We start from the raw sequence: 24,949 nt of genomic DNA on the forward strand, positions 1-24,949 counted from the left end.
TGACCTTCGTTAGTCTCAAAATTTATTTATTTATTTAACTAATTTATTCAGTATTCAAATGATGAATAAACTCTAGTATCAAGCTTGTTTATTCATTCATAATCGTTAGATATAAAAAGATCTCTAAAGACCTTATTTTTCAGATTATATACATATTGCATGCTTGTAGTTTGATATTTAATTATGGTAAATTTTGATTTGATCTCTAACTAAAGTAAATTTATAAAAAAAATTTCTTCAAATGAAGCACGATCAAAGGATGTTACGATTTCATACTACTAGTCACGAGCACCTTCCGATTTATCTTACTATTCGATCTCCAATTATGATGAAATGGTAAGAATTTTTTCTCCAAATGGGACGTGTAATCAAAGGATATTGGACTTCTGGATCGTCTGCTGTAAGCGTTTCTCGATTTATCTTGATGGAATGTGAGAAAATTCTATGTGACCTGATTCTTGATGGGAAAAATTTATAGGACCCGATCAGCTGAGATATAGTATAAAAAAATGATTAACTAGGTTGGGTAACGTCGAATCTGGGATGATCGACTCGACTTCACGGAAGTTTCCCACCGACGACCAGGGTAAATCGGGAAGTGCTCACAGCGGGTAATCCAAGAACCCATTCGTCATAGCTAGGGTTCAAACCACGGATGCCTGGGTGATAACTTAGATACCTTGCCGTTGCACCATAGCTCCGGGGGCGAGATATAGTATAAGTACATACATATATTCAAGGGTAGATTTACATAATTGAGTTGAGCAAGTTGAATGCAGAACGAGGAACTGATTTACTCCCTCCCTATTCCCAAATTGGTGTGGGATGAGGTCCTCATGCAATGATCATTCCTTGATCCATAATTTACAGACTAGAGAATCCCTACTAGTGTGGGACAGTCGGGCGCCGATTTGAAATATAGGGTAACATTTCTGCTCTTTGATTTTTGCTCTATTTAATTTTATTCCATTATCCTTTTGTAAAAATTACTCGATCCTTCTTGTACTTGTTCGTATCTTTAATACGATAGAGAAGTCCCCCCGCCGTCGCCGTCGACTTCGAGTTCTCTTCCGTGGAAGCGATGGACGCCGCCGGGTTGGACACGGAAGGGCGAGGCTTCGCAAGCGCGAGGGAGATGTGGAAGGAAGAGCTCGGCTCTGAAGATTGTGGAGGCGAATCGAACGACGCCTGCCGCGCCAAGCGCCGGGATTGGTATCAGAAGGGCATCGCCTACTGGCAGGTAATCGGAGTCTCTACGCTTGGGAAAACCTCGCTCGTTCGTTTTCGTCTTTCATTTTTCCGATCGACTGCTAATACGAGGACTGCTCTTTGGGTCAATCAAGGGAGTGGAGGCGTCCATGGACGGGGTTCTGGGAGGCTACGGCCATGTGAACGACACCGACGTTAAAGGAAGCGAAGCTTTTCTGAAACCGCTTCTGCTCGAGCGCTTTGGAACCGGATCCCGACGACTCGCGGCACTTGGTATGGCTTCTTCACTTGCAGTGAAGATGTTTGTGGAAATGCCCGTGAGAAAATTTTTACTTTATTCACCATGGCGGTTCAAGAACTTTGTTGTTGTTGTGTTGTTTTCTTTGCCTAGGTTCGTGTTTCTGCCTTTGATATGTGATACAAGTAAACCTTGCAGACTGTGGTTCGGGCATAGGGAGAGTCACAAAGAATCTTCTTCTGAGACATTTTAATGAGGTAAACCAATTCTTCTCCGAATTTTCATGGATCAGCGTTGTACCCAGAAATCCTTTACTTGTTTGGCCCTCTCTTGTTTTTTATTGCTCAGTATCAGTTTTCAATGTCCAACTAAGATACAAATCAAGTTCTACATTTTTAAGCAAATGTGATATATTACTTTCTTACTGTATGCAATTGCCAAATCAAGTTCTACATTTTTAAGCAAATGTGATATATTACTTTCTTACTGTATGCAATTGCCATTCTCTATAGAAACATTGTAAATCATGACTGCAACTTGCAGTTCCTCTGCTGAAGGAAGAGCTTCTGTAGGTATGTGAAAGCTATAATTATTTGTATAGGAGATTCCACAATTCATCACTGTATCAACGTTTTTGGTAGCCTGAACTTTCCAATTCATCATAATAAGTTTCTAGCTTTGAGTGGTCTTTACAATATACTTAACTAAATTTCCATGGAAAGTTCTACACACTTTCCAATAGCAGAGTATTTTGCTTTCAGTTCATTCAAAACTGTGACATGTCACATTTCTTAATGTAGGTTGACCTTGTTGAGCCAGTATCACATTTCCTGGAAGCTGCACGTGAAAAGTTGGCTCCTGAGGACCAGAAATTTTCTGAACACAGAGCTGTTAACTTCTACTGTGTCCCTCTACAGGTAGTTTGTTCTTGTGATTTCAATATCTTATGCTCTTTAAATGATACTTTGTTTGTGTCACTTGATACCATTGCCTAATATTTACCTTCTTTGCACAATTGCAGGAGTTTATGCCACAAGTTGGAAGATATGATGTGATATGGGTCCAGTGGTGTATAGGGCAGCTCCCTGATGATGATTTCCTCTCATTTTTCAAGCAAGCAAAGGTAATTAACTTCATTTAAATGAATGTACAATGTTCAGGCTTAGGTGCTAATGTATTGAGGATATTTCTCTTTCAAATCCATTTCTTCAAGCTATCCAGCATGGTCTGGCAGTTGTGCTATTGTTCATGTATTTACCTTTTCTTCATAGTGGGGGATTAGTTGCACAACCAGAAAAGATGAAAAAAGCATATGAGTTGATTAACCCAACCTTTGGCATAATGGGTCTGAGACTTTTGTTTGCAGAAACATGAAGGTTGGTGGTATCGATGAAGCTTTTTGAATTTTTTTGCACAAGTGTTAATACACTTTTAGGAGATTGTAACTATTCAAGGTTAACATGAATATCTAGTATACTCAAAAACTAGGATTCTGGATGTTGGTTAGTCTTAGGAAAACGTACCGGTTCCACTGTACAAAAATTTTGTACAAGAGTCGAACCTTTCCTTAAATAACCTATTGTGTTCTTTAGAAGTTAAATTAGGAATCGCAGACGGAACTTAACATCATTGATTCCAAATTTAACTTATCTGTTCTTAATGGTTTAGATTTGAATCGCAAGCGGAACTTAACACTATTGATTCAAATCCACCTATGTTATTAATTTCATTAAATATTAATTTCCAAAATTGGCTTTCAGGACTGCATGGCGAGACACATGACCTTCTTGGATATGAGAGCAACCACCACCGCCTAGACAAAGCCTTTTAAGAAAAGCTAATACTTAATTTTTTTAAATAACTCTAGTTAACCAAAAAGAACAATTGAATCACAAATTCGAAAAAGAAAGAAAACACAAACTCGAAAAATAAATTCGAAAAACTAGATCTAATGTCTCTTGTGTTTGGAATTCTTACAAAAAGAAATAACTAGCATGATGCGGAAAATAATTGCTAATTATATCTTCTCTTTGTATACTAATGACCTCGAGATCTTCTGCCATATTCCTCGCCTCGCCTTGGACGTCGTGTGGGTGACGATCCTCCAAGATAAACACCACCCAAAGACTTCTTCCTCCTCTAGAATTCGGCCACCACCACCACCAAGGAGCAAAAGAGAGCAAGGGAAAAAGAAAGGGGAAAGAATCGGCCACCATGAGAGAGCACAAGCAAGAGGCTAGAATTAGATGCCTTCTTCTTCTTCTTCTTCTTCTCCTTCTCCTCCTTCTTCTCCTTCTCCTCCTTCTTGTATCCGACCACTTAAAAGAACCACAAGCAATATGTGGCTGGCCCTAGCATGATAAAGAGCTAGGGGCCGACCCTAAGGAGGAGACTAGAGAGAAGAGAGAAAAAGAATTCATTAACCCATGAAGCCTCTCCTCCCCCTCTTTTATAATACTTGCCCAAGGCAAATAAGGAAAGACTTTTACAAAAATTAAAATCTTTCTCTTGTTTTTCCTTTTCCCTTTTATTTTTCCTTTTCTTTCCTCCTGATTGAATCAATCACCAATCATGAATCAATTTGATTTATTTAATTGGATGATGATTTAATCCTATTGGCCGACCCCTTACTTGGGCACCAAGCAAGGGTGGCCGACCCATATAAGGAAAGAAAAAATATCTTTTGTAAAATTTTTATAAACTTTTATAAAATTTTACAAGCTCTCTTTTAATTTCCTAAAGTGGATGTTAAAAAGGAAAGTTTTAAAAATTAAAACCATGTTTTAAAATTTAAAACTTCTCTTCTAAAAATTTCCTTTTTTAACATGTTTACAAAAGTTTAAATTTTAAAACTTCTCTTCCTTTTTCTAAAACCATAAGGATGGTTAAAAAAGGAAAATTTTAAAACTTTTAAATTTTATTTTAAAACATGTGACCTAATTCAAATAAGGAAAGTTTTTAAATTTTAAATATCTCTTTTAAAACTTGTAGTTTTCTACAAAGAGAAGATTTTAAAAATTCAAAACACCCCTTCTTATTTGAAATATTATGGCCGACCCTTCCTATTCTTGGACACCAAGCATAGGGCCGACCCTCTTGAGAGGAGATGTGGCCAAGCAATGGACCGACCCCTTTCTTGGACACCAAGATGGATCTTTCTTTGGATGAACTTGAAGGTTTAATGAGGCTACGACAAGGACCTAGAGGAGAAATTGGTTTTGGCCTTCCGATGAGCTAAAGTATCCCGTGTTCGCCCCGAACACACAACTCAAGTTCATCGATAATAACTCATTCCACTATAGAGTTATTATCGCACTACCGCACCAATCCCAAATTACATTATGGGCTCCTTCTTATCATGAGTGTGTTAGTCTCCCTGTGTTTAAAATAACGAATGACCACTAATTAAGTAAGTTACTGACAACTCACTTAATTAATATCTAGCTCCAAGAGTAGTACCACTCATCTTCTTTATCATGTCGGACTAAGTCCACCTGTAGGGTTTAACATGACAATCCTTATGAGCTCCTCTTGGGGACATTCTCAACCTAGATAACTAGGACACAAATTCCTTCTATAATCAACAACACACATTATAATTAATATCATTTCCCAACTTTTTGGGCTTATTGACTTATCGAGTTAAATCTCACCCATTGATAAGTCAAAGAAATAAATACTAAATATATGTGTTTGTTATCATATTAGGATTAAGAGCACACATTTCCATAATAACTAAGATCTAGTTCTTTTATAAAGTCAATACAAAATTTTTTTACCTAAAATGGTGCTACTCAATACACTCCATCAGTGTAATTTATTAGTTAAGATAAACTAATACTTAATTACACTACGATTACTTCAACGGTTTGTTCCTTTTCATCTTAGTCGCGAGCAACCGTTTATAATTTATAAAGAACCGACAACATGATCTTCTGTGTGTGACACCACACACCATGTTGTCTACTATATAAATTAATTGAACAAATTACATTTAACAAATAAATATAGATATTTGACCATTGTGATTCTTTATTTCTAAATAAATGTTTATACAAAAGCTAGGCTTTTAGTATATACTCTAACAATCTCCCACATATACTAAAAGACTATGCTGCCATAAATGTTGCCATACATCTGATTCCTAACCCTTCAACATGTCCATTAAAAGCTCTTTCCTTAAGGACCTTAGTGAAAGGATCTACAGGTCATCACCTGATGCAATCTAGGCGGCAACAACTTCTCCTCGTTTATACGATTTCTCGTATTGGGTGGTACTTGCGCTCTATTGTGTTTACTTGTCTTATGGACTTATGGTTTCTTCGAGTTTGCTACTGCACCACTATTATTACAATAAATTATAATAATTTTTGGGCAAACCAGAAAATATTTCTAAGTCCATCATGAAGTATCTGAGCCATACAACTTACTCAGCTTCTATGGCGGAGTCCGAAAAAACACCTTTGCTTATCACTCTTCCATAGTTATAACTTCACCTCCTAAAGTAAACACAAAATCCCGAGGTCGACTTACTATTGTCCCTATCCGATTGGAAGTCAAAATCCGTGCAACCCACAGGGACCAAATTATCTGCCTTGTAAGCTAGCATATAATCTCTAGTGCTTCTAAGGTATTTCAATATATGTTTTACCGCAGTCCAATGTCCTTGTCCAGGGTTACTTTGATATCTGCTAACTATACCCTTGGCAAAACAGATTTCTGATCTCGTGCATAGCATACATTAGGCTTCCGTCAGCCGAAGCATAAGGAACTGCCTTTATTTCCTCTATCTCCTTTGAAGTCTTCGGAGACATCTCTTTGGATAAAGCTACTCCATGCTAAAAAGGTAAGAAATCTTTCTTGGAGTTTTGCATGTTTAAATGAGCAAGGATTGTTTCGATATATGAAGCTTGGGATAAGTAAAATATTCTTTTCTTGCGATCCCTTAGTACTTTGATCCCAAGAATATATGCATTCTCCCAAGTCCTTCATATCGAATTGTTTGGACAACCATACCCTTACTTCTGACAATACTTTGATATTGTTTCCAACTACCAAAAAAGTTATCTTCGTATAGTACAAGAAATACCACCACGTTTCCATCACACTTCTTGTATACACAAGACTCATTCGGTTATTAAATAAATCCATAGGTCTGGATTACTTTATTAAACCGGATGTTCCAAGACCTTGAAACTTTACTTCAGTCCATAGATTGTTTGAGTTTACACACAAGATGCTCTTTGCTCTTTGCAATGACCCTTCTGGTTGCTATATATGGATGTTTTCTTCAAGACTTCCATTAAGGAAAGTTGTCTTGACATCCACTTGCTAAATCTCATAGTCCATATGAGAAGTAATAGATAAAAGAATCCGGATAGACTTAAGCATGACTACCGGTGAAAAAGTTTCCTTTTTCAACAAGCCTTGCTTTGAAAGTTTCCATCTTCCTATCTATCCCTCTTTTCCTATTGTAGACTTATTTTCACCCAATGACTTTTACACCATTTGGTGATTTTATAAGCTCCCAGACTCTATTAGAATACATATATTCTAATTCTGTATTTATTGCTCTTTGCAAAGATGCTACATCTTTATCTTGGAGTGCTTCGTCATATGTCCGGGGATCAGGTTCATGTCCACTAGGGATCAAGTCCAAAATCTCTCCCAAAACATGAATTTTTTTTAAGTTGCCTAACAACCCTCCCATTACGACGAGACACTTTCTGCAATTGTGTATCATTTGTGATACATGTTACAGTTTCTTGTGATATTTCATCTTGTACAGTTGGTACTAGATTAGACGTGTCCTTTAATTTCCTTAAGAACAATTTTTACTCATGGGCTTGGGGTTCATAATATAGTCCTTTTCTAAAACTAGACATTGGTGTCAACAATGACCTTCCGATTTTAAGGACTATAAACCTTTTTTCGTTTTTCTAGGATAACTCATAAACAAGTGAACTCATGTCCAACTTATCAGTGTCTCTCATGTGCTAGACCACCCAAATCCGAATATGTTTCAAATTAGGCTTACGCCCATTCTGCAATTCTATGGGAGTAGAGAGTTCCGACTTAGAAAGGTACTATGTTCACTTCCGTTTCCAGTGTATATCCTTAAAACGAATTTGGTAATTTTCTGAATAACTCATCATCGATCTAATTATTCCATAAGAGCTTATACCTTCTTACTACTACACCATTCTGTTGGGGTGTACTAAGTGCAGTTAGTTGGGATTAAATCCCGACTTCTGATAAGTGACTCCTAAACTCTCCTAAGAGGTACTCGTTACTACGATTTCACCGTAGTGACTTGATACTTTTACTTTTGACGTTACTCCATATGAGCCTAGTTACTCTTTGAACTAATCAAAGCACTTAGACTTGCGTCAAGTAAATGTATTCTTATCTCGAATAGTTGTCTATAAAAGAGACGAAATATTCGAAACAACCTCTTGTCTGGATAGTCAAAGGTCTACACAAATCAGAATGAACCAATTCCAACATATTTTTGGCTCCATACCCCTTGGACTTAAAAGCTTCTTGGTTATTTTTCCTTCCATGTAAGACTCGCAGGTTGGAAAGATTTCGACTACCAATGAACCCAAGAGTTCATTGATTATTATCCTTTGAATCCTACTCAAGTTAATATAACCTAGCCTTAGATGTCAAAAATATGATTGGTTCATTTTCGAAGGTTACTTTCTCTTTAAAGTTAGAAAATGTGTTATTAATTTTCATTTATTGCATCGTGGGAGTTATTGGATTATAAATTATCAACCAACGTACCAGAACAGATAACTTCCCTATTTTTCTTGATAACAAGTTTGTTATCAAAATGGACAGAATATCTATTCTTTAATAGTTTAGAAACCAAAATCAGCTTCTTTCTAAACTTAGTACGTAAAGACAATTTCTGAAAATCCATATTTTATTCCTATCGGAGGATAAACATTTTCTACTACAACAGCTGCTACTTTTGCAGCAGTGCCCATGGTGACTTTCTCTTCATATAGTTGTCAGATTTCCTGGAACCCCTGCAATGTATTGCAGACATGATCAATGACTCCCGTTTCTACACACCAGGTACCGGTAGATAACACCACTAATCATGTTTCAACAACTAATGAATAAATACACCTATATTGTTCTTGGTTCTAAGAAGATAGTCTACCTTAATGTCCAAGTCATATTTCCAATCATTATAATTGGGACTACTATGCCTTTTCTATAGTATAACAACTAACATTTGAAATCCTAAGAATCACAAAAATATTTGGTCAAGACCAACTCCTTAAAATCCTTGTGAATTTTGTATGTCACGATAGTGTGGACGTATACAAAATCAAAGAGGAGATTTTATCCATTAATTTTATTATCTCGTCAACCTTACTTTATGACGAATAAAATTAATAGTTGGTCTGTCTTTGATCAAATATTTGGTCAAAACTTTGAATTTAAAATAATATTGATTTCTCAAACAATATTATTTAAATTCACCAACACCTCAAACACCGGGAATTATGCATGCCACGTTAGTGTGGACGTATACAAATTCAACATTCGTAAGAGGAGGGTCTTATCCATTAATTATCTTGTCAACCTTGAATTACCTCAAACACCATGAATTTTGTATGCCACGTTAGTGTGGACGTATACAAATTCAATTGTTTGTAAGAGGAGGTATTACCCATTTTATATTGTCAACCTAACTTTATGACAAATAAAATTACCTCAAACACCGTGAATTTTGTATGCCACGTTAGTGTGAATGTATACAAATTCAAACATTTGTAAGAAGGGAGTTTTACCTAACTTTATGACAAATCAATAGTTGGTATTGCTTTGGTCCCACAAAACAATAGCAGTGACTCCGTTGGGGAGGATACTATTGAATGCGTCTAAGTGTATACCATTACTTGATACTTAGTCCATTAAATAGGATTATGCCCCTTCAATTGGAGAAGATCACACGCTCCTAAATAATTTCCTATAATCATCCATAAAGGAAGTTTGATCTAGTGATCCGCAACAAACCCATCCGTTGTGGAGGGAGGCACTCAGAGCCAACACGCAAGCTTGTTGCATCACTTACAAACCAGTAATGGAGACCGTGGAATTTATTAAAATCCCTCTCCCACTTAGTTATTTAAAATGAGGATTTTAACCTATGCTAGCATACATCACATGCACATAAACATCACAGTAAATAAAAGCAATAAATTTAGAAATTAATTTTCCAACTATTATGGTCTTTTCCATCACTGTCTTCAGTATGCTCCAACCCTAGCTGCTGCCATCTATAGCCACCGCTATCGGGTCGAGACGTCGCATCCATCTTGTTTCTTATTCCGCAGCGCCTCTGGTGCTTCAAAAGTACCACGCCTCGCAAGCATCCGATCCGTGACAAAAATAGAATTTTACATGTATCGATTCTATATTCCACGAGAGAACGTACATGAAATCTAGATCGAAAATAAAATTCTAAAATCCTAGGGCTAATACAGCTCCTGCTGTATTAGTTATATACAATCATGCACACATACAATAATGCCCTTGACATGTCCAAGGGTCCAATCACACACAACATCTATAAGCCATAATAGTTAGAGTCTGCAACCAAAAAGTTAGCACATCCTACTATTATCCTGCCTAAATTATGTATGACATGTGCATAACTTATTTGAATTCTAAACACACAGAGACAAACTCTAGCTCTAATATCAATTATTGGTTAGTCCTAGGAAAACGTACTGGTTCCACTGTACAAAAATTTTGTACAAGTGTCGAACCTTTCCTTAAATAACCTATTGTGTTTTTAGAAGTTAAATTAGGAATCGCAGATGGAACTTAACATCCTTGATTCCAAATTTAACTTATCTGTTCTTAATGGTTTAGATTTGAATCGCAAGCGGAACTTAACACTATTGATTCAAATCCACCTATGTTATTAATTTCATTAAATATTAATTTTCAAAATTGGCTTCCAGGACTGCATGGCGAGACACATGACCTTCTTGGATATGGGAGCAACCACCACCGCCTAGACAAAGCCTTTTAAGGAAAGCTAATATTTAATTTCCTTAAATAACTTTAGGTTAACCAAAAAGAACAATTGAATTACAAATTCGAAAAAGAAAGAAAACACAAACTCGAAAAATAAATTCAAAAAACTAGATCTAATGCCTCTTGTGTTTGGAATTCTTACAAAAAGAAATAACTAACATGATGCGGAAAACAATTGCTAATTATACCTTCTCTTTGTATGCTAATGACCTTGAGATTTTCTGCCATATTCCTCGCCTCGCCTTGGACGTCGTGTGAGCGACGATCCTCCAAGATAAACACCACCCAAAGACTTCTTCCTCCTCCTCTAGAATTCGGCCACCACCACCGCCAAGGAGCAAAAGAGAGCAAGGGAAAAAGAAAGGGGAAAGAATCGGCCACCATGAGAGAGCACAAGCAAGAAGTTAGAATTAGATGTCTTCTTCTTCTTCTTCTCCTTCTCCTCCTTCTTGTTTCCGGCCACTTAAAAGAACCACAAGCAATATGTGGCTGGCCCTAGCATGATAAAGAGCTAGGGGCCGACCCTAAGGAGGAGACTAGAGAGAAGAGAGAAAAAGAATTCATTAACCCATGAAGCCTCTCCTCCCCCTCTTTTATAATACTTGCCCAAGGCAAATAAGGAAAGACTTTTACAAAAATTAAAATCTTCCTCTTGTTTTTCCTTTTCTCTTTTATTTTTCCTTTCCTTTCCTCTTGATTGAATCAATCACCAATCATGAATCAATTTGATTTATTTAATTGGATGATGATTTAATCCTATTGGCCGGCCCCTTGCTTGGGCACCAAGCAAGGGTGACCGACCCCTATAAGGAAAGAAAAAATATCTTTTGTAAAAATTTTATAAACTCTTATAAAATTTTACAAGTTCTCTTTTAATTTCCTAAAGTGGATGATAAAAAGGAAAGTTTTAAAAATTAAAACCATGTTTTAAAATTTAAAACTTCTCTTCTAAAGATTTCATTTTTTAACATGTTTATAAAAATTTAAATTTTAAAACTTCTCTTCCTTTTTTTAAAACCATGAGGATGATTAAAAAAAGAAAATTTTAAAACTTCTCTTCCTTTTTTTAAAACCATGAGGATGATTAAAAAAAGAAAATTTTAAAACTTTTAAATTTGCTTTTAAAACATGTAACCTAATTCAAATAAGGAAAGTTTTTAAATTTTAAATCTCTCTTTTAAAACTTGTAGTTTTCTACAAAGAGAAGATTTTAAAAATTCAAAACACCCCCTCCTATTTGAAATATTGTGGCCGGCCCTTCCTATGCTTGGACACCAAGCATAGGGCCGACCCTCTTGAGAGGAGATGTGGCCGGCCATTGCTTGGTCACCAAGCAATGGACCGGCCCCATTTTTGGACACCAAGATGAGTCTTTCTTTGGATGGACTTGAGGGTTTAATGAGGCTACGACAGTGACCTAGAGAAGAAATTGGTTTTGGCCTTCCGATGAGCTTGAGTATCCCGTGTTCGTCCCGAACACACAACTCAAGTTCATCGATAATAACTTATTCCACTAGAGAGTTATTATCGCACTACCGCACCAATCCCAAATTACATTATGGGTTGCTTCGTATCATGAGTGTGTTAGTCTCCCTGTGTTTAAAATAACGAATGCCCACTAATTAAGCAACTCAATTAATATCTAGCTCCAAGAGTAGTACCACTCAACTTCATTGTCATGTCGGACTAAGTCCACCTGCAGGGTTTAACATGACAATCCTTATGAGCTCCTCTTGGGGACATTCTCAACCTAGATAACTAGGACACAGATTCTTTCTATAATCAACAACACATACTATAAGTAATATCATTTCCCAACTTTTCGGGCTTATTGACTTATCGAGTTAAATCTCACCCATTGATAAGTCAAAGAAATAAATACTAAATATATGTGTTTGTTATCATATTAGGATTAAGAACACACATTTCCATAATAACTAAGATCTAGTTCTTTTATAAAGTCAATACAAAAAAAACTTACCTAAAATGGTCCTACTCAATACACTCCATCAGTGTAATTTATTAGTTAAGATAAATTAATACTTAATTACACTACAATTACTTCAACGGTTTGTTCCTTTCCATCTTAGTCGCGAGCAGCTGTTTATAATTTATAAAGAACCGACAACATGATCTTCTGTGTGTGACACCACACACCATGTTGTCTATTATATAAATTAATTGAACAAATTACATTTAACAAATAAATGTAGATATTTGACCATTGTGATTCTTTATTTCTAAATAAATGTTTATACAAAAGGTAGGCTTTTAGTATACACTCTAACAATGCTAATATACTTCTTTTACGAATTCTTTTTTCCTCTTCTTGAATATGACATATTATACTCTTGAATCTGAAAGTTGCTCCCAAATCTACTTATACTTCTTGAATTTATTATTAATGCCCTATGAATTACTGGAAAGGTTTTACAAATCTTGGATATATTTCGTACTTTATTTCCCAATCGTAGTTGGGAGTAGTTTTAAAAAAGATAAATAGAATGTGGGTCGTTGTTTTGAATTTTGATTAGATGATTAATTATTGCATGGATAAGTTTAAGTTTGGCCTCTGTATATTGTCCTTTCATACAAACACCAGTACTGTTCCATGTTCTGTTAACTGCCAATTTGATGAGGTATATAACGATAGAAATCATGTACGTGTGTGACTGCAGATCCTTGTTTCACTGTCATTGAGTTACTACCTTACCATTTCAATGTCATGTCTACATTGTCCCCATGTTAAGATTGGATACGCAACTAATCATTCCAGAATACTAGGCATCTGGATTTGTCTCTGTTATTTTGGTAATTGTTACTTGTCTGTATTTTATTTTTTTCTTATTACAAATTTTGGTTATGGTAACTAATCTATCGTTGTAATCTCTGCACTAACCAGCAGATCATTTGATGCTTTTTTATTTATTTTTTATTTAATGAAAGAAACAAATGCAGAGGTTTAATCTTATATAGTGAACCAAAGATAGTTCAGTGAAATCAATCTATTGCTCAAAGAATGTGTATGCTGTCCAACTACACTTTAGGAAAAACTTATTTCTTAACATTAGGGAAATTTTACTGCATTGCCGCTCTAATCTATTGTTTCTGTTACCAATGAAGATTGACTTTCACCCTTGCAGGTTGGCCTTAAACCAAATGGATTCTTTGTTGTTAAAGAGAACACTGCAAGAACTGGTTTGTCCCCCTTCTGAAGATAAGAAAGTATCTTTGATTTTGGCAGCTGGTTTCCTAAATGTGAACCTCTTAGCTTTCAAGAACTTATTAATATGGTAAAACGTGTACTAATTGGACGATGGATAGACACCATTTTGTGATACAAATAAAAATTCAATATTAAATAATGAGATCTTAGACCAACTTAGAAGAATATTTGATATGTTAATCAGGTTTGAAATACACGGATTTCTTAGACCTTTCTTGTTATCTTGATTAACCTCTGACTTGTATTTTTTTACATGCCTAATCTTCATGCATGCTTCGAATGAGTTGCTCAAGATTAGACAAAATCTAAAATTTAAGTTAGCAAATGCCAGAAATTAGAAAATACATCAGATCAACATGTATACAAACATGACCGGTCTTGAAGTGAACTTTATCAAAATCTACACATTAGATTAAGCTTTATAATTCTGTTGTCAAATTGTCTATGGCTGGTACAACTCTACTGCTAGAAAAGAATATGAAGATATGGTTTCAGGCAGTAGTTGTTTCCAGTAGACATTGTATTTGTCATATTTTGCATCTAATTGTAGTGAGACAATTCTAGGCTCTTCACTAAATAAAATCTTTTCTATTCATCGACGAATCTAATACAGAATGAGATTCATATTCAACTTTTCTTTTCAGGATTTGTACTGGATAAGGAGGACAACAGCGTCACAAGATCAGATTCATATTTCAAAGAGCTTTTCAAACAGTGTGGTCTTTTTCTCTATCGAACTAAGGTTTGCTCCATTCTTATTGACTTGTAGAATAATTATTAGCCATTGAATTTTATAGGTCAGTACTAACCATTATCATTTGAACTTCATTTCAGGATCAAAAAGGATTCCCGGAGGAGTTATTTCCTGTGAAGATGTATGCCTTGGTGACCGACAAGCCGAAGAGTACCAACAGCGGTAAAGGCAAGTCTCGACGGTATAAGCCCGGTGTCATCAAGTCATGAACTCGTCGAGGACGTTTCGATGAACATGTTTTGTTATTGTACTCATTGCATTCTCTCTAAGCATGTTTCGTTATTGTTTCGTAGCAGAGTTCAAGCTCCATCAAGACTGTGTAATGTTTTGAAAAGCGAATGTAATACTTGGAGTGTCCTATCGATTGATTTAGTTGGATCAAATTGAGTTAAATCCTTATTCATTCCAATTCCTGAATCTGTTGGTTGAAGGTTTATTAAAATTTTAGACAAAAGTAAAGTTAAGAAAATTAAAACTCTTGGGGGTCAAATTGAAAAATTCCCCAGTTGCAAAACCGGAAGCGAGCAAATAAACGATTGACGGTTCGCACCTCCCGGACCGGAAATGGCGGCTTCCCCTACCCTCGCATCTTCTACTCCGCCGCCGCCGCCGCCGGCGGTCGAGATGTATGGCTAAGCCCCGACCTCCATCCCCGCCGCCGACGCAGCTGCCCGGACTACATCGATCGCACCGTCGACACGGCCTCCCTTCTCAAACTCTGACCAACCATCCCTTCCGATGAGCTCCACGCCGTCATGTCCTCTACCTCGGCGACCATCTCCTATCCCAGCGCTTCATGGTCTCCCTACTCTCTACGAGAGCTCGATTACCGCCGCTTCCTCGTCCACCTCGACTGGATGTTCGAAGCCGCGGACTAACCACCCTCCGTCTTCGCCTTCGATGTCGTCCTCTCGTCCGCGCCGAGCAGTCACCCCTCGCCCTCGGCCTCCTCCACGAGATGCGCCGCCTCCGTCGCCCCGCCCACGGTCCCGTGAATTATTCCACTATCGTCGCCTCCCGTGCTCGCGCCGGCGAGCTCGACGCTGCCCTTTCCCTGCTCCTCCTCATGGACGGCGACAGCGTCGCCCCAGATCTGCCCCTTTTCACCACACAACCCGGCGAGCACGCCAAGGCCCTCGCTCTTCACCCGCCGCCGGGCTCATCGTCGACCTCAAGACCTTCAACGCCGCTCTCCACGACCTCACACTCGCTGACCTCACCCGCGACTCCTCCTCGACGCCCTCTCTCTCTCCACCGCCCTCGTTTGCACCGGCGCCGTGTCCTCCAGGCGCTCTCCCTCTTCGCCATACTCGAAGGCGAGTCAACGAATCGCCAGGGGGTTTGAGTTCGAAGGGTTCTTGCCGTTTGATCATGGCAGGAGGAACTGCCCGTCGGCAGTCGTCAACCGTGACGGAGGCGCTGCCTCGTCTTCTGTTCCACCACTCCAACTGAGAGCCGCCGGAGGTATCGACGCCGGCGGAGATGAGCGAGACACGTTTGGGTTGGTTGCGTCCGTGAAGAATCCGTTGCCATCGATCGATCTAACATCACAACGCCATTAGCATCATTATTCATCCATCAAATGACAGAAACAACCATCAACTACTGGATTGATTATACAGGAACACCCACAGAAATTATCTCGAGCGAAACCAATAAATACTATTGATGCTTCATATTTCACTTCAGTGTTTCATTCTTACACAATCTCAAAAAGGATAACCAAATCATAAGAAGCAGTGACGATAATGTACAATATCTGTATCTTTAAATTAGTAATCTCACACACTGTAAGCCTCATCATCATCTGCGAGATCAAAAAAATTTAATCAAGTACTTTTCTCTGCTCCAAAAGCCGTTCACTGATTTCTGAAGTAGAAACCACGAGAGAATTAGCACAAGAGCCACACACTTTCCACCACAAAGCCCCAGAAGAACAACTGCACAGAATACCAATTGCCGAGAACTCCTTGCTTGAGTTCCACTGCCATGCTCTTGAATCGACTCAGCAGAGGCATTGATCCCTAGGACATCTCTGATACAGAACGCTGATGAATCGTCAGAATCATCGCTTGTATTTGTTGATTCTTCTTCTTCTATTTCAGTGACGCCATTGAAGTCATCTTTCCCACTCGGGGATGAAAAAAGATCGTTTTGGTTGGTATTATTTCTCCTTTGAGCATTGAACTTCTTTGGAACTAATTTGCTGAGGAGTTTTTTGGGGGTTTGGGCCTTCCTAATCGCCGAAAAATCTCTTTTTTCCAACAAAAACTGCCTTTTTTGGTGCTGGTCCATTGAATCCAGCGAACTGCTGTCTGATCCTGCCGAATCTGAGCAGCTATCGATCCCAATCTCTCTGATGGGGGAGACGAATCCTCTGCCTTGCAAATTCCACCTTCCGGAGGCGGTACTCGATGCATCTGAGCGGGGCGTCCTCGATCTGAGATGCCGAAACCCTAGCGAATCGAGTAGCCACAGGACGACGGCGAAGAGCATGATCCCTCCGACAAGTTTGTTCCTTTCGATAGCCAGAGCCAGCATCACCCCCGCCACGATCAAAAGCGTCCCGGACGCAATCCCGAACCCCGTATCCTTCTGGCGGACCGCCGAGACTGCGTCGGCATTACCCCAAGGCGGCGCCGCGAAAGCTGCCACGTGGTCTGGGGCGTCGGCGTCGGCGGATGAGGAAGCGGTGGTTTCCGGAAGCTTCTTCCTCTTCTTCCGCGAGGGGACCTTCAGCCTGCTGCGGTTTTTGAGGAAGAGGTCGGCGAGGGAGGTTGGGAACCCAGTCTGCACGACAAGCGATCCGCCGCCGCCGCCGCCGCCGCCGTCGGGGCGGAGGCAGGAGACGATCCTAGATACGCCAGAGCCGCCACCGGCGGCGGCCTGCGGGGGCTTCTTCCGTGGAAAATGCATCGCGGGCTATCGCCGTTCATCGGAATTCGAAGGGGGAAAATAAATAGGCGAACGGATCGGCAAAGACGGAAGGTTTGGTTTCATTTGGTAGCCAAATCGATTTATTTATTTTATTAATTAATCGATTTTCTTTTGCCTTTTACGACTAAACCCTCACCGAAACTGTTATTATATTTTGCCCATTGACAAATTTCCATAACTTTAACTATTGGCTATGTTTGGATTGGACGAGGGAAAGATCTAGAAGGAAAGAAAAAAAACGAAAATAGAATAAGTAAAGTATTTATATTTTTTTATTTAAGAGGGACAAAAGTTTAATATATAAAGATGAAAATATCTTATTTCTTAAATTAGATATTAATTTAATTTTTAAAATAGTGAGTTAAATTGGGATTAAAAAAATCTTCCTTTTCGAGGATAAGGAAGATTAAAGTTTGATCTAGCCTTCCTTTTCTTTACCTCTCCCTTTTCTAAATAGGGTTCAAAGTTCACCTTTCTCTTTATTAACCCTTCCCTCTACTCCTCTCAAATAATAAAAGGGGTGAGAGGAAATATAATGAAGGGCATTTATAAAATTTTAAAAAATTTAAAAATTTATTCTAAAATTAAAAAGAAATCCAAGATAATTATAAAATTTTCTCTAATTTTAAAAATGTTCCCTAACCTTTTGTAAAAACGGAGGAAAAATAAAAAAACAATATTACTAAAATAAGAATAAAATAATAAAAAATAATTTAAATATTACATGTTTGGGAACATTGTTGATACAATAACAAGGGCATTTTTTCTAAAATGGATAAACATAGGGTACAATGAAAATTTCCATTGGTTCTTTGTATGGATTTGGATGAAAAATTTATTCTTTTTTTATAAAAAGAACTTATTTATATTATCCCCTTAGCATCCAATTATAGTGGAGCAATTGGAAGAATCACCTCAAGTTATAAAAATTAAAAATTTTGCAACTTTTGGTCATGTGAGTCTCATTGAGTGTGTTGTCACTCATGTTCATTAAATGCTTGTTCACTCTCATACTTATCTTTTATTAATTAATTAAATAACTAATTGATTAAATTTAGTCACATAATTATTGAATTGGTTGTCATATATATAAAGCAATCTAGTCAAAGGTCATTGATCTTTCCTTTGCTAGTTGTAAAGGGCATTCACATCATTGAAAGAGGTATAATACTAGAAAAGAGTCATGGACCTAACAAATATCATTTCTATATTCACATTAGTTTTCACATTTGGTTCGTGGACAATATTTCAATAATCTTAATAGAAACATTTTTAATATAGTTCGGCTGCCTTCTCTACGATTGACGCGGAAGACTTTCACTATATATTATTTAAAATATATTCAAGATCTACACATCTATGTGGTCCTGTCCTAAGCTAATTCAGTCATCTTAGCGAGTCACCAGTTATACTTATACTTGACCGAGCTACCGAGCAGAGTTGAACTATCGAGCTGATTCGGGTTGTCGCTCTGTCTAGTAAGTCCAACCTACCGACCCGACCTATCGAGTTTCAGAGTCACTAGACCAAGCCCTCCAGGTCATCCAAGTTCTTTAGCCAGATTTAGCCTATGATGTGATATCCACTTATCCCTAATCTTTAAGCTCGCAGCTATGAATATCAGGTATATATTGTGTGTAAAAAACGGCAGGTCTCTCGGACTCTCTCTCTTTACTTTCTCTATTTCCATTGTATCTTTAGGCACTATGATGACTTAAGTATCAAATGAGATGGTAGATTTCTGCCGCATCAATAATGTAATAAAAAAAATTAGTCAACTATATCCTTCAATTAGTCTTCGAAACATTACCTTTAGTTTCCTTGCAATAGTATCGCTTGGAACAATTTAAAATTGCGATATAGATATGGAGTATCTATCATATTCCAAGGATTGTTTATATATTCATGTTACAATAATTTTATATAAATCCAGGGACTTTGACGGTTGAGTCAGTTAATTTGTTAAATCTAATATTTATGTCTAAAATATTTGCCTGATAATTACAGGCAATATGCCACTTTATGGCTATAATAATTCTCCTAGGCGTGCAACACGACGAGAAGGTAGAATAACTTGAGTTGACCTGAAACACTATTGACTCTCCATCAACATCGAAACAAAACTGAAATTAGCTCCACAATTAAGCGGTTGGAATTCAATTAAAGTTTAGATTTAGAAAAAAATTATAGATTTAAAAGGATATATATGAAACCTTTTAGATAGAGTCCAAGAATAAATGCACGAGAGTCTAGTCTCAAAGTAGATAATATCATATTATTATGGAGATATGTGAACATCCTTTGGGGCATAACAAATGATATCAGAGCTATGATCTAGACCAAATGTCATGTCGGGTGATTTTGAATGAAGTTGAGGGTAAGTCCGGAGCAAGTCAGGTTGACCGGATGTTCACAGGGAGACCCGAAACAGATCAAGAGTGAACGAACATGGATGCTTGCGAGGAGAGTCCAAGAGCAAAGTTATAAGGGTTTAGGTTCAAAGTGGACAATATCAAGTCATTGTAGAGGTATGTGAACATCCTTTGGGTATAGCAAATAGTATCAAAGCTATGATCTAAACCAGATGTTATGTCGGATGATCTTGAACGAAGTTGAGGGTACACCTGGAACATGTTAGGTTGACTGAATGTTCGCGGAGAGGCCCGAAGTAGGTCAAGAGTGAACGAACGTGGATGCTTACGGGGAGAGCCTAAGAGCAAAGTCATGAGGGTCTAGATCCAAAGTAGGCAATAGCATATCATTATGGAGGTATGTGAATATCCTTTGGGCATAGCAAATGATATCAGAGTTATAGTCTAGACCAGTTGCCATGTGGGATTATCTTGAACGAAGTTGATGGTAGATCCAAAGCAAGTTAAAAGTAAACAAACGTGAATGCTTGCGAGGAGAATCCAAGAGCACAACTATAAGGATCTAGACTCAAAATGAATAATATCATGTCATTATGGAGGTCGAATAAATTTAAAGTCTCATACTCTCTAAAAAGAAATAAATCACAAAAAACATTATTCTAGCACAAGAATCCTTGGCATTGACGAGGTCAGGCAAGTTTAAAGTCTTAATAGTTCATACATATTAATGTCAACACAGTCATTCGAGAAGAGGGAATGCAGTTATGTGTCTAAGGCAACAAGATAATTAATTTGTTTGAGATTGGGGTCGAGCCTTTGAACATTGAGATTATTCGTTATTTGAACAAGCAACAACAAGATTAAGCCCCTTTCCGTAGTATTATTATACTACTAATCACATAATCTGATGACAAACTGTGAGAACAAATCATCAAACAGCTATTGGTGATATCGTTGAACAAGTGAAGGCGATTCACACTTAAATTGTTGGAACCCTAAAACTCATCCTCGTCAAGTCAATTAGAAACATCAAGTTTGACAGTCAAGCGTTCACAATGACTGAAGAAGCTGCTTTCAACTTTTCTCGTGTTGCACATTCAGCCTCAAGCTATATATAAACACGCACATGTATCGAGTGTGTAAGCATTCACAATTCAGTTTAAGCAAGGTGATCGATGGGCATGCGAAAACAAGTGCCTTGCTGCGACAAGGCTGGGCTGAACAAGGGCGCTTGGTCGTCGGAGGAGGACTTGAAGCTAGTTGCCTACATAAACAAGCATGGCCATGGCAATTGGCGCGCCCTCCCGAAACAAGCAGGCATGAATTGTCTCTAGACTCGTTTTGTTTCTCAATTCAATAGAATTTGGTGACAATCTCGGCTGCTGCTGCTGCTGCTGATGATGATGATATTATTTTGCGATAGGTTTGCTTCGTTGCGGAAAGAGTTGCCGTCTACGTTGGATCAACTACCTCCGCCCCGACGTCAAGCGGGGGAACTTCACTAAAGACGAAGAGGAAACCATCATCAAACTCCAACGAGAACTTGGAAACAAGTAAATCAATTCATAGATCTGTTGTTCAATATTTTCAAATGTTCTAATCGAAATTGCTGGTGCTCGATTAGATGGTCCAAGATTGCATCTTGCCTTTCGGGAAGAACCGACAACGAGATCAAGAACCACTGGAACACGCATCTAAAGAGGAGATTATTGCATCACTTCGAAGAGTCTAATAAAGCTCATCGCGCATCGAGATCCAACGGTCAAGATGGTAGCGGTGAATCTATGGAGCATAAGATGGACGGCGGAGATCGGAAGGAGATAGATTCTACGGATCTAGAGTCGTCGACGGTGTTATCTTCGCCGATGGAATCTTCCATGCTATCTAGTGCAACTCACAATGAATTAGTGGACTCGGAAATTAATTGTAAGGATGAGTTGGGGATGTTGGATGAGGTGGAAGAGTGGTTTACTTATTTGGAGGAGCTACTTGAGATTTGAATATTTGTAAAATTAATTATATATACAAGAGCAAATAATTATAATTAAAATCTTAAATTTGGATATATAGAGTTGTGAATGAGTCAATGGAGTCAAATTTTATAGCGTTCAAGTTTATTTGATAAGGTCATTGAGTCAAATTAAATAGAGCATAGAATTAACTAAGTTGTTGAAATGATTGTTCAAGTTTAGGTTGATTTTTTTTTTTTTTTATGAGTTTGAGATTCGTTCGAACTTGGTTTGAGCTTCGTTTGACTTGAACAATTATGTATGACATGTGCATAACCTATTTGAATTCTAAACACACAGAAGTAAACCCTAGCTCTGATACCAATTGTTGGTTAGTTCTAGGAAAACGTACCGATTCCACTGTACAAAATTTTTGTACAAGTGTCGAACCTTTCCTTAAATAACTTATTGTGTTCTTTAGAAGTTAAATTAGGAATCGCAGACGGAACTAAACATCATTGATTCCAAATTTAACTTATCTGTTTTTAATGGTTTAGATTTGAATTGCAAGCGGAACTTAACACTATTGATTCAAATCCACCTATGTTATTAATTCCATTAAATATTAATTTCCAAAATTGACTTCCAGGACTGCAGGCGAGACACATGACCTTCTTGGATATGGGAGCAACCACCACAGCCTAGTCAAAGCCTTTTAAGGAAAGCTAATATTTAATTTCCTTAAATAACTCTAGGTTAACCAAAAAGAACAATCGAATCACAAATTCGAAAAAGAATAAAACACAAACTCGAAAAATAAATTCGATAAACTAGATCTAATTGTCTCTTGTATTTAGAATTCTTACAAAGAAAATAACTAGTATGATGTGGAAGAAAACTACTAGTTATATCTTCTTTTTGTAAGTTGATGACATCAAGATCTTCTGCCGTATTCCTCGCCTCGCCTTGGACGCTGTGTGGGCGACGATCCTCTAAGATGAACACCACCTAAAAGCTTCTTCCTCTTCTTCTAAAATCTGGCCACCACTACCACCAAGGAAAAGAGAGCTGTAAAGCCCGAAAAATTCCCGAATTTATTTTAGAATTATTCTATGATTTTTCTGGAATTTTTAGATATTTTTCCGGAATTTTCCGAGTAGCGGAAGTAGCAAAAATAATTAGAACCCCAAAATAGCGTAGGCGGGAATCGAACCCGAGACCTATGGTGTAAGGGATAATGCTAGTAACCAGTTGAACCCAGCAGGACCGTGCTGAAAGAAGAGGGAATCAATTATATTTATAATTGATTTTGGATGAATTAATTAGTAAATATAAATAAGGATTTAAGTGAGAAGTTTAGATTATTTTCTCACCGTAGCTTTTCCTCACCCGAAACCTAACACCACCGCCGCACCTCTCCTCTTCCCCCCTCTTCCTCACGCACGGCACACACCAAGCTAAGGGTCAAGGGAACATCTTCCGGCGACGACTCCAACACGAAAAAGGTTCTTCTCCGCGAGAGGAACGCGAGGACGTAAGCGGTTCGTCGAACGGATCAGTTTTCTGGAAAACCTAGCGAATAGAATCGTAAGAAAACCTTGCGATTGAGGTAAGAAACCCCTCACCTGCAGTATAATTGCTCTCGCTTGTTAGTTTTGGCGTTAGTTCAGTAATTTTACAGTTTTCAGTTTTAGGGTGTGCTTTTAGTGCACACCAAGCATTCGGTAGAATGCCCAGTTCAGAAGGATGCACTAGTAGGCGTCCTAACAGCATGTAAATATATTAGAAACATTTTATTCAGTTATTTATCAGTTATTACAGCTTCATGGATCAGATATCCATTGGGTAGGCTCCCAGTAGCCTCTAGGTTCAGATAACCTAGCTCTAGGTTCAGATAACCTAGAAACGACAAAATAAGCAATTAGTAGTGATTTTACTTTTATTCAGTTGGCATTGTACTTGGATCAGATATCCATGGGGACTCCTGATCGTCCCTAGGTTCGAGATAACCTAGTAACCTACTTTGGATTGAACTTGCAAGCAAGGATTTGGGAGAAAGGGTATTGTTAGAAGACATGTTTAGTATTTTCATCTATTATTATATATAGTTTTCCAAATATGTAATCGGTGATGGAAACACTAACTTAGTTTCAGTTTCAGTTGATTATCTCGATTAAGTTTCATGATTTGAGTTCATGACCGATTAGATGTATATGCATGACCGATTCAGTATGTATGCTTAGTTTCAGATATAGTATATGCTCAGTTTGTTTGTATGCCATGATCGATTCAATACATGTTTGTATGCCATGCCATGTTGCCATTCTCGATTCGGTTTTCAAATAGCATGTTTTGAAACCATACTTGCATCGTTGCATGTTTTGTGAGGTAGATGGTTTCTTACTAAGCTCTTTAGCTTACAGGTACTACTTTTCTTATACCGGTAAAAGAAAAGTGGACTAACTGGAGGACAATGCTATGGAGGTGTGTGTGTGCAAGGGTTTGGAATAAAGATCCTAGGGGTCTAAATAATTCCAGTATTTACATTGTTAGTTTGTTTGTGGTTTAAATCATTAGTGGTAAATGTTTTAATCCAGTAAAACTATGCACTATTCAGTTTGTTCAGTTTAGGGCGCATGTAGGTTAATGTTAGATTGTTTTCATGTATCTAGAAACTATGTCGGTGAGTTGTGGTACGTTCCAGTGCTGAAAGTTCTGAAATCGAAACTCCGATTTTATCGAGTTGGATCGATGCCGACCGATCCGTTCTGATATCGAGGATCTGGATCGGTCGGCCGATCGATCCAGCGATACTACTGTATGCTATCTGATCGATCGTCCGACCGATCCAACACCGAACAGAGCATCCAGCGTTTCCGGTAGACCGATCCAGTGAGACCTCGGACACCTGATCGATCTGCCGACCGATATCGGTCCGCAGACCGATCCAGCAGGGCACTGAATCGTAGTAAGTTTGATCGATCCGTGGATCGATCGGCAGGTCTGAAGATTTGAGTTCCTAGCTCGGATGGGAGGTCAAGTATCCTCCTTAGCACATGTACACCAACCGGAAAGGGTCTTGAATCCTTCCTTATAACAGCATGGGTGTATCAATTGTCAGACTAACCGAGTCGATTAGTGAAATTTTATTTTACCAGTTTTCCGCACAGCTTAATAGTTAATGTAGCGATCCGGCTC

At 38.1% G+C, this 24,949-nt stretch overlaps 3 protein-coding genes across 3 annotated transcripts; 2 read left to right on the top strand and 1 right to left on the bottom strand.

Annotated features, from left to right (window-relative positions):
• Positions 1-960: 960 nt before the first annotated feature.
• On the top strand, positions 961-14,886 carry LOC122002468 (alpha N-terminal protein methyltransferase 1-like). The gene is made up of 8 exons (XM_042557645.1): positions 961-1,240; positions 1,344-1,482; positions 1,646-1,704; positions 2,248-2,364; positions 2,469-2,570; positions 13,657-13,711; positions 14,384-14,481; positions 14,574-14,886. Exons 1-8 carry the CDS (start codon positions 1,082-1,084, stop codon positions 14,700-14,702), a joined length of 858 nt encoding a protein of 285 aa, XP_042413579.1. The 5' UTR covers positions 961-1,081; the 3' UTR covers positions 14,703-14,886.
• A 1,257-nt stretch (positions 14,887-16,143) lies between these two features.
• On the bottom strand, positions 16,144-17,472 carry LOC122002467. Its single transcript, XM_042557644.1, has one exon. It carries the CDS (start codon positions 17,407-17,409, stop codon positions 16,309-16,311), a length of 1,101 nt encoding a protein of 366 aa, XP_042413578.1. The 5' UTR covers positions 17,410-17,472; the 3' UTR covers positions 16,144-16,308.
• Positions 17,473-20,961: 3,489 nt separating this feature from the next.
• Positions 20,962-21,831, top strand: LOC122000479 (myb-related protein Zm1-like). Its single transcript, XM_042554869.1, has 3 exons — positions 20,962-21,119; positions 21,226-21,355; positions 21,427-21,831. The coding sequence occupies exons 1-3, from the start codon at positions 20,978-20,980 to the stop codon at positions 21,800-21,802; spliced, it is 648 nt and encodes a 215-aa protein (XP_042410803.1). The 5' UTR covers positions 20,962-20,977; the 3' UTR covers positions 21,803-21,831.
• Positions 21,832-24,949: the final 3,118 nt, after the last annotated feature.

This window comes from Zingiber officinale, chromosome 7A, assembly GCF_018446385.1.
Source record: "Zingiber officinale cultivar Zhangliang chromosome 7A, Zo_v1.1, whole genome shotgun sequence".
In the NCBI taxonomy this organism is placed as follows: Eukaryota; Viridiplantae; Streptophyta; class Magnoliopsida; order Zingiberales; family Zingiberaceae; genus Zingiber; species Zingiber officinale.

Coding starts and splice junctions, on each gene's coding strand:
- LOC122002468 (XM_042557645.1), top strand. CDS start 1,082: ATGGACGCCGCCGGGTTGGACACGGAAGGGCGAGGCTTCGCAAGCGCG. Junction 1,241..1,343: donor AGGGCATCGCCTACTGGCAG/GTAATCGGAGTC, acceptor GGGTCAATCAAG/GGAGTGGAGGCGTCCATGGA. Junction 1,483..1,645: donor CCGACGACTCGCGGCACTTG/GTATGGCTTCTT, acceptor TAAACCTTGCAG/ACTGTGGTTCGGGCATAGGG.
- LOC122002467 (XM_042557644.1), bottom strand. CDS start 17,409: ATGCATTTTCCACGGAAGAAGCCCCCGCAGGCCGCCGCCGGTGGCGGC.
- LOC122000479 (XM_042554869.1), top strand. CDS start 20,978: ATGGGCATGCGAAAACAAGTGCCTTGCTGCGACAAGGCTGGGCTGAAC. Junction 21,120..21,225: donor CGCCCTCCCGAAACAAGCAG/GCATGAATTGTC, acceptor ATTTTGCGATAG/GTTTGCTTCGTTGCGGAAAG. Junction 21,356..21,426: donor CAACGAGAACTTGGAAACAA/GTAAATCAATTC, acceptor GTGCTCGATTAG/ATGGTCCAAGATTGCATCTT.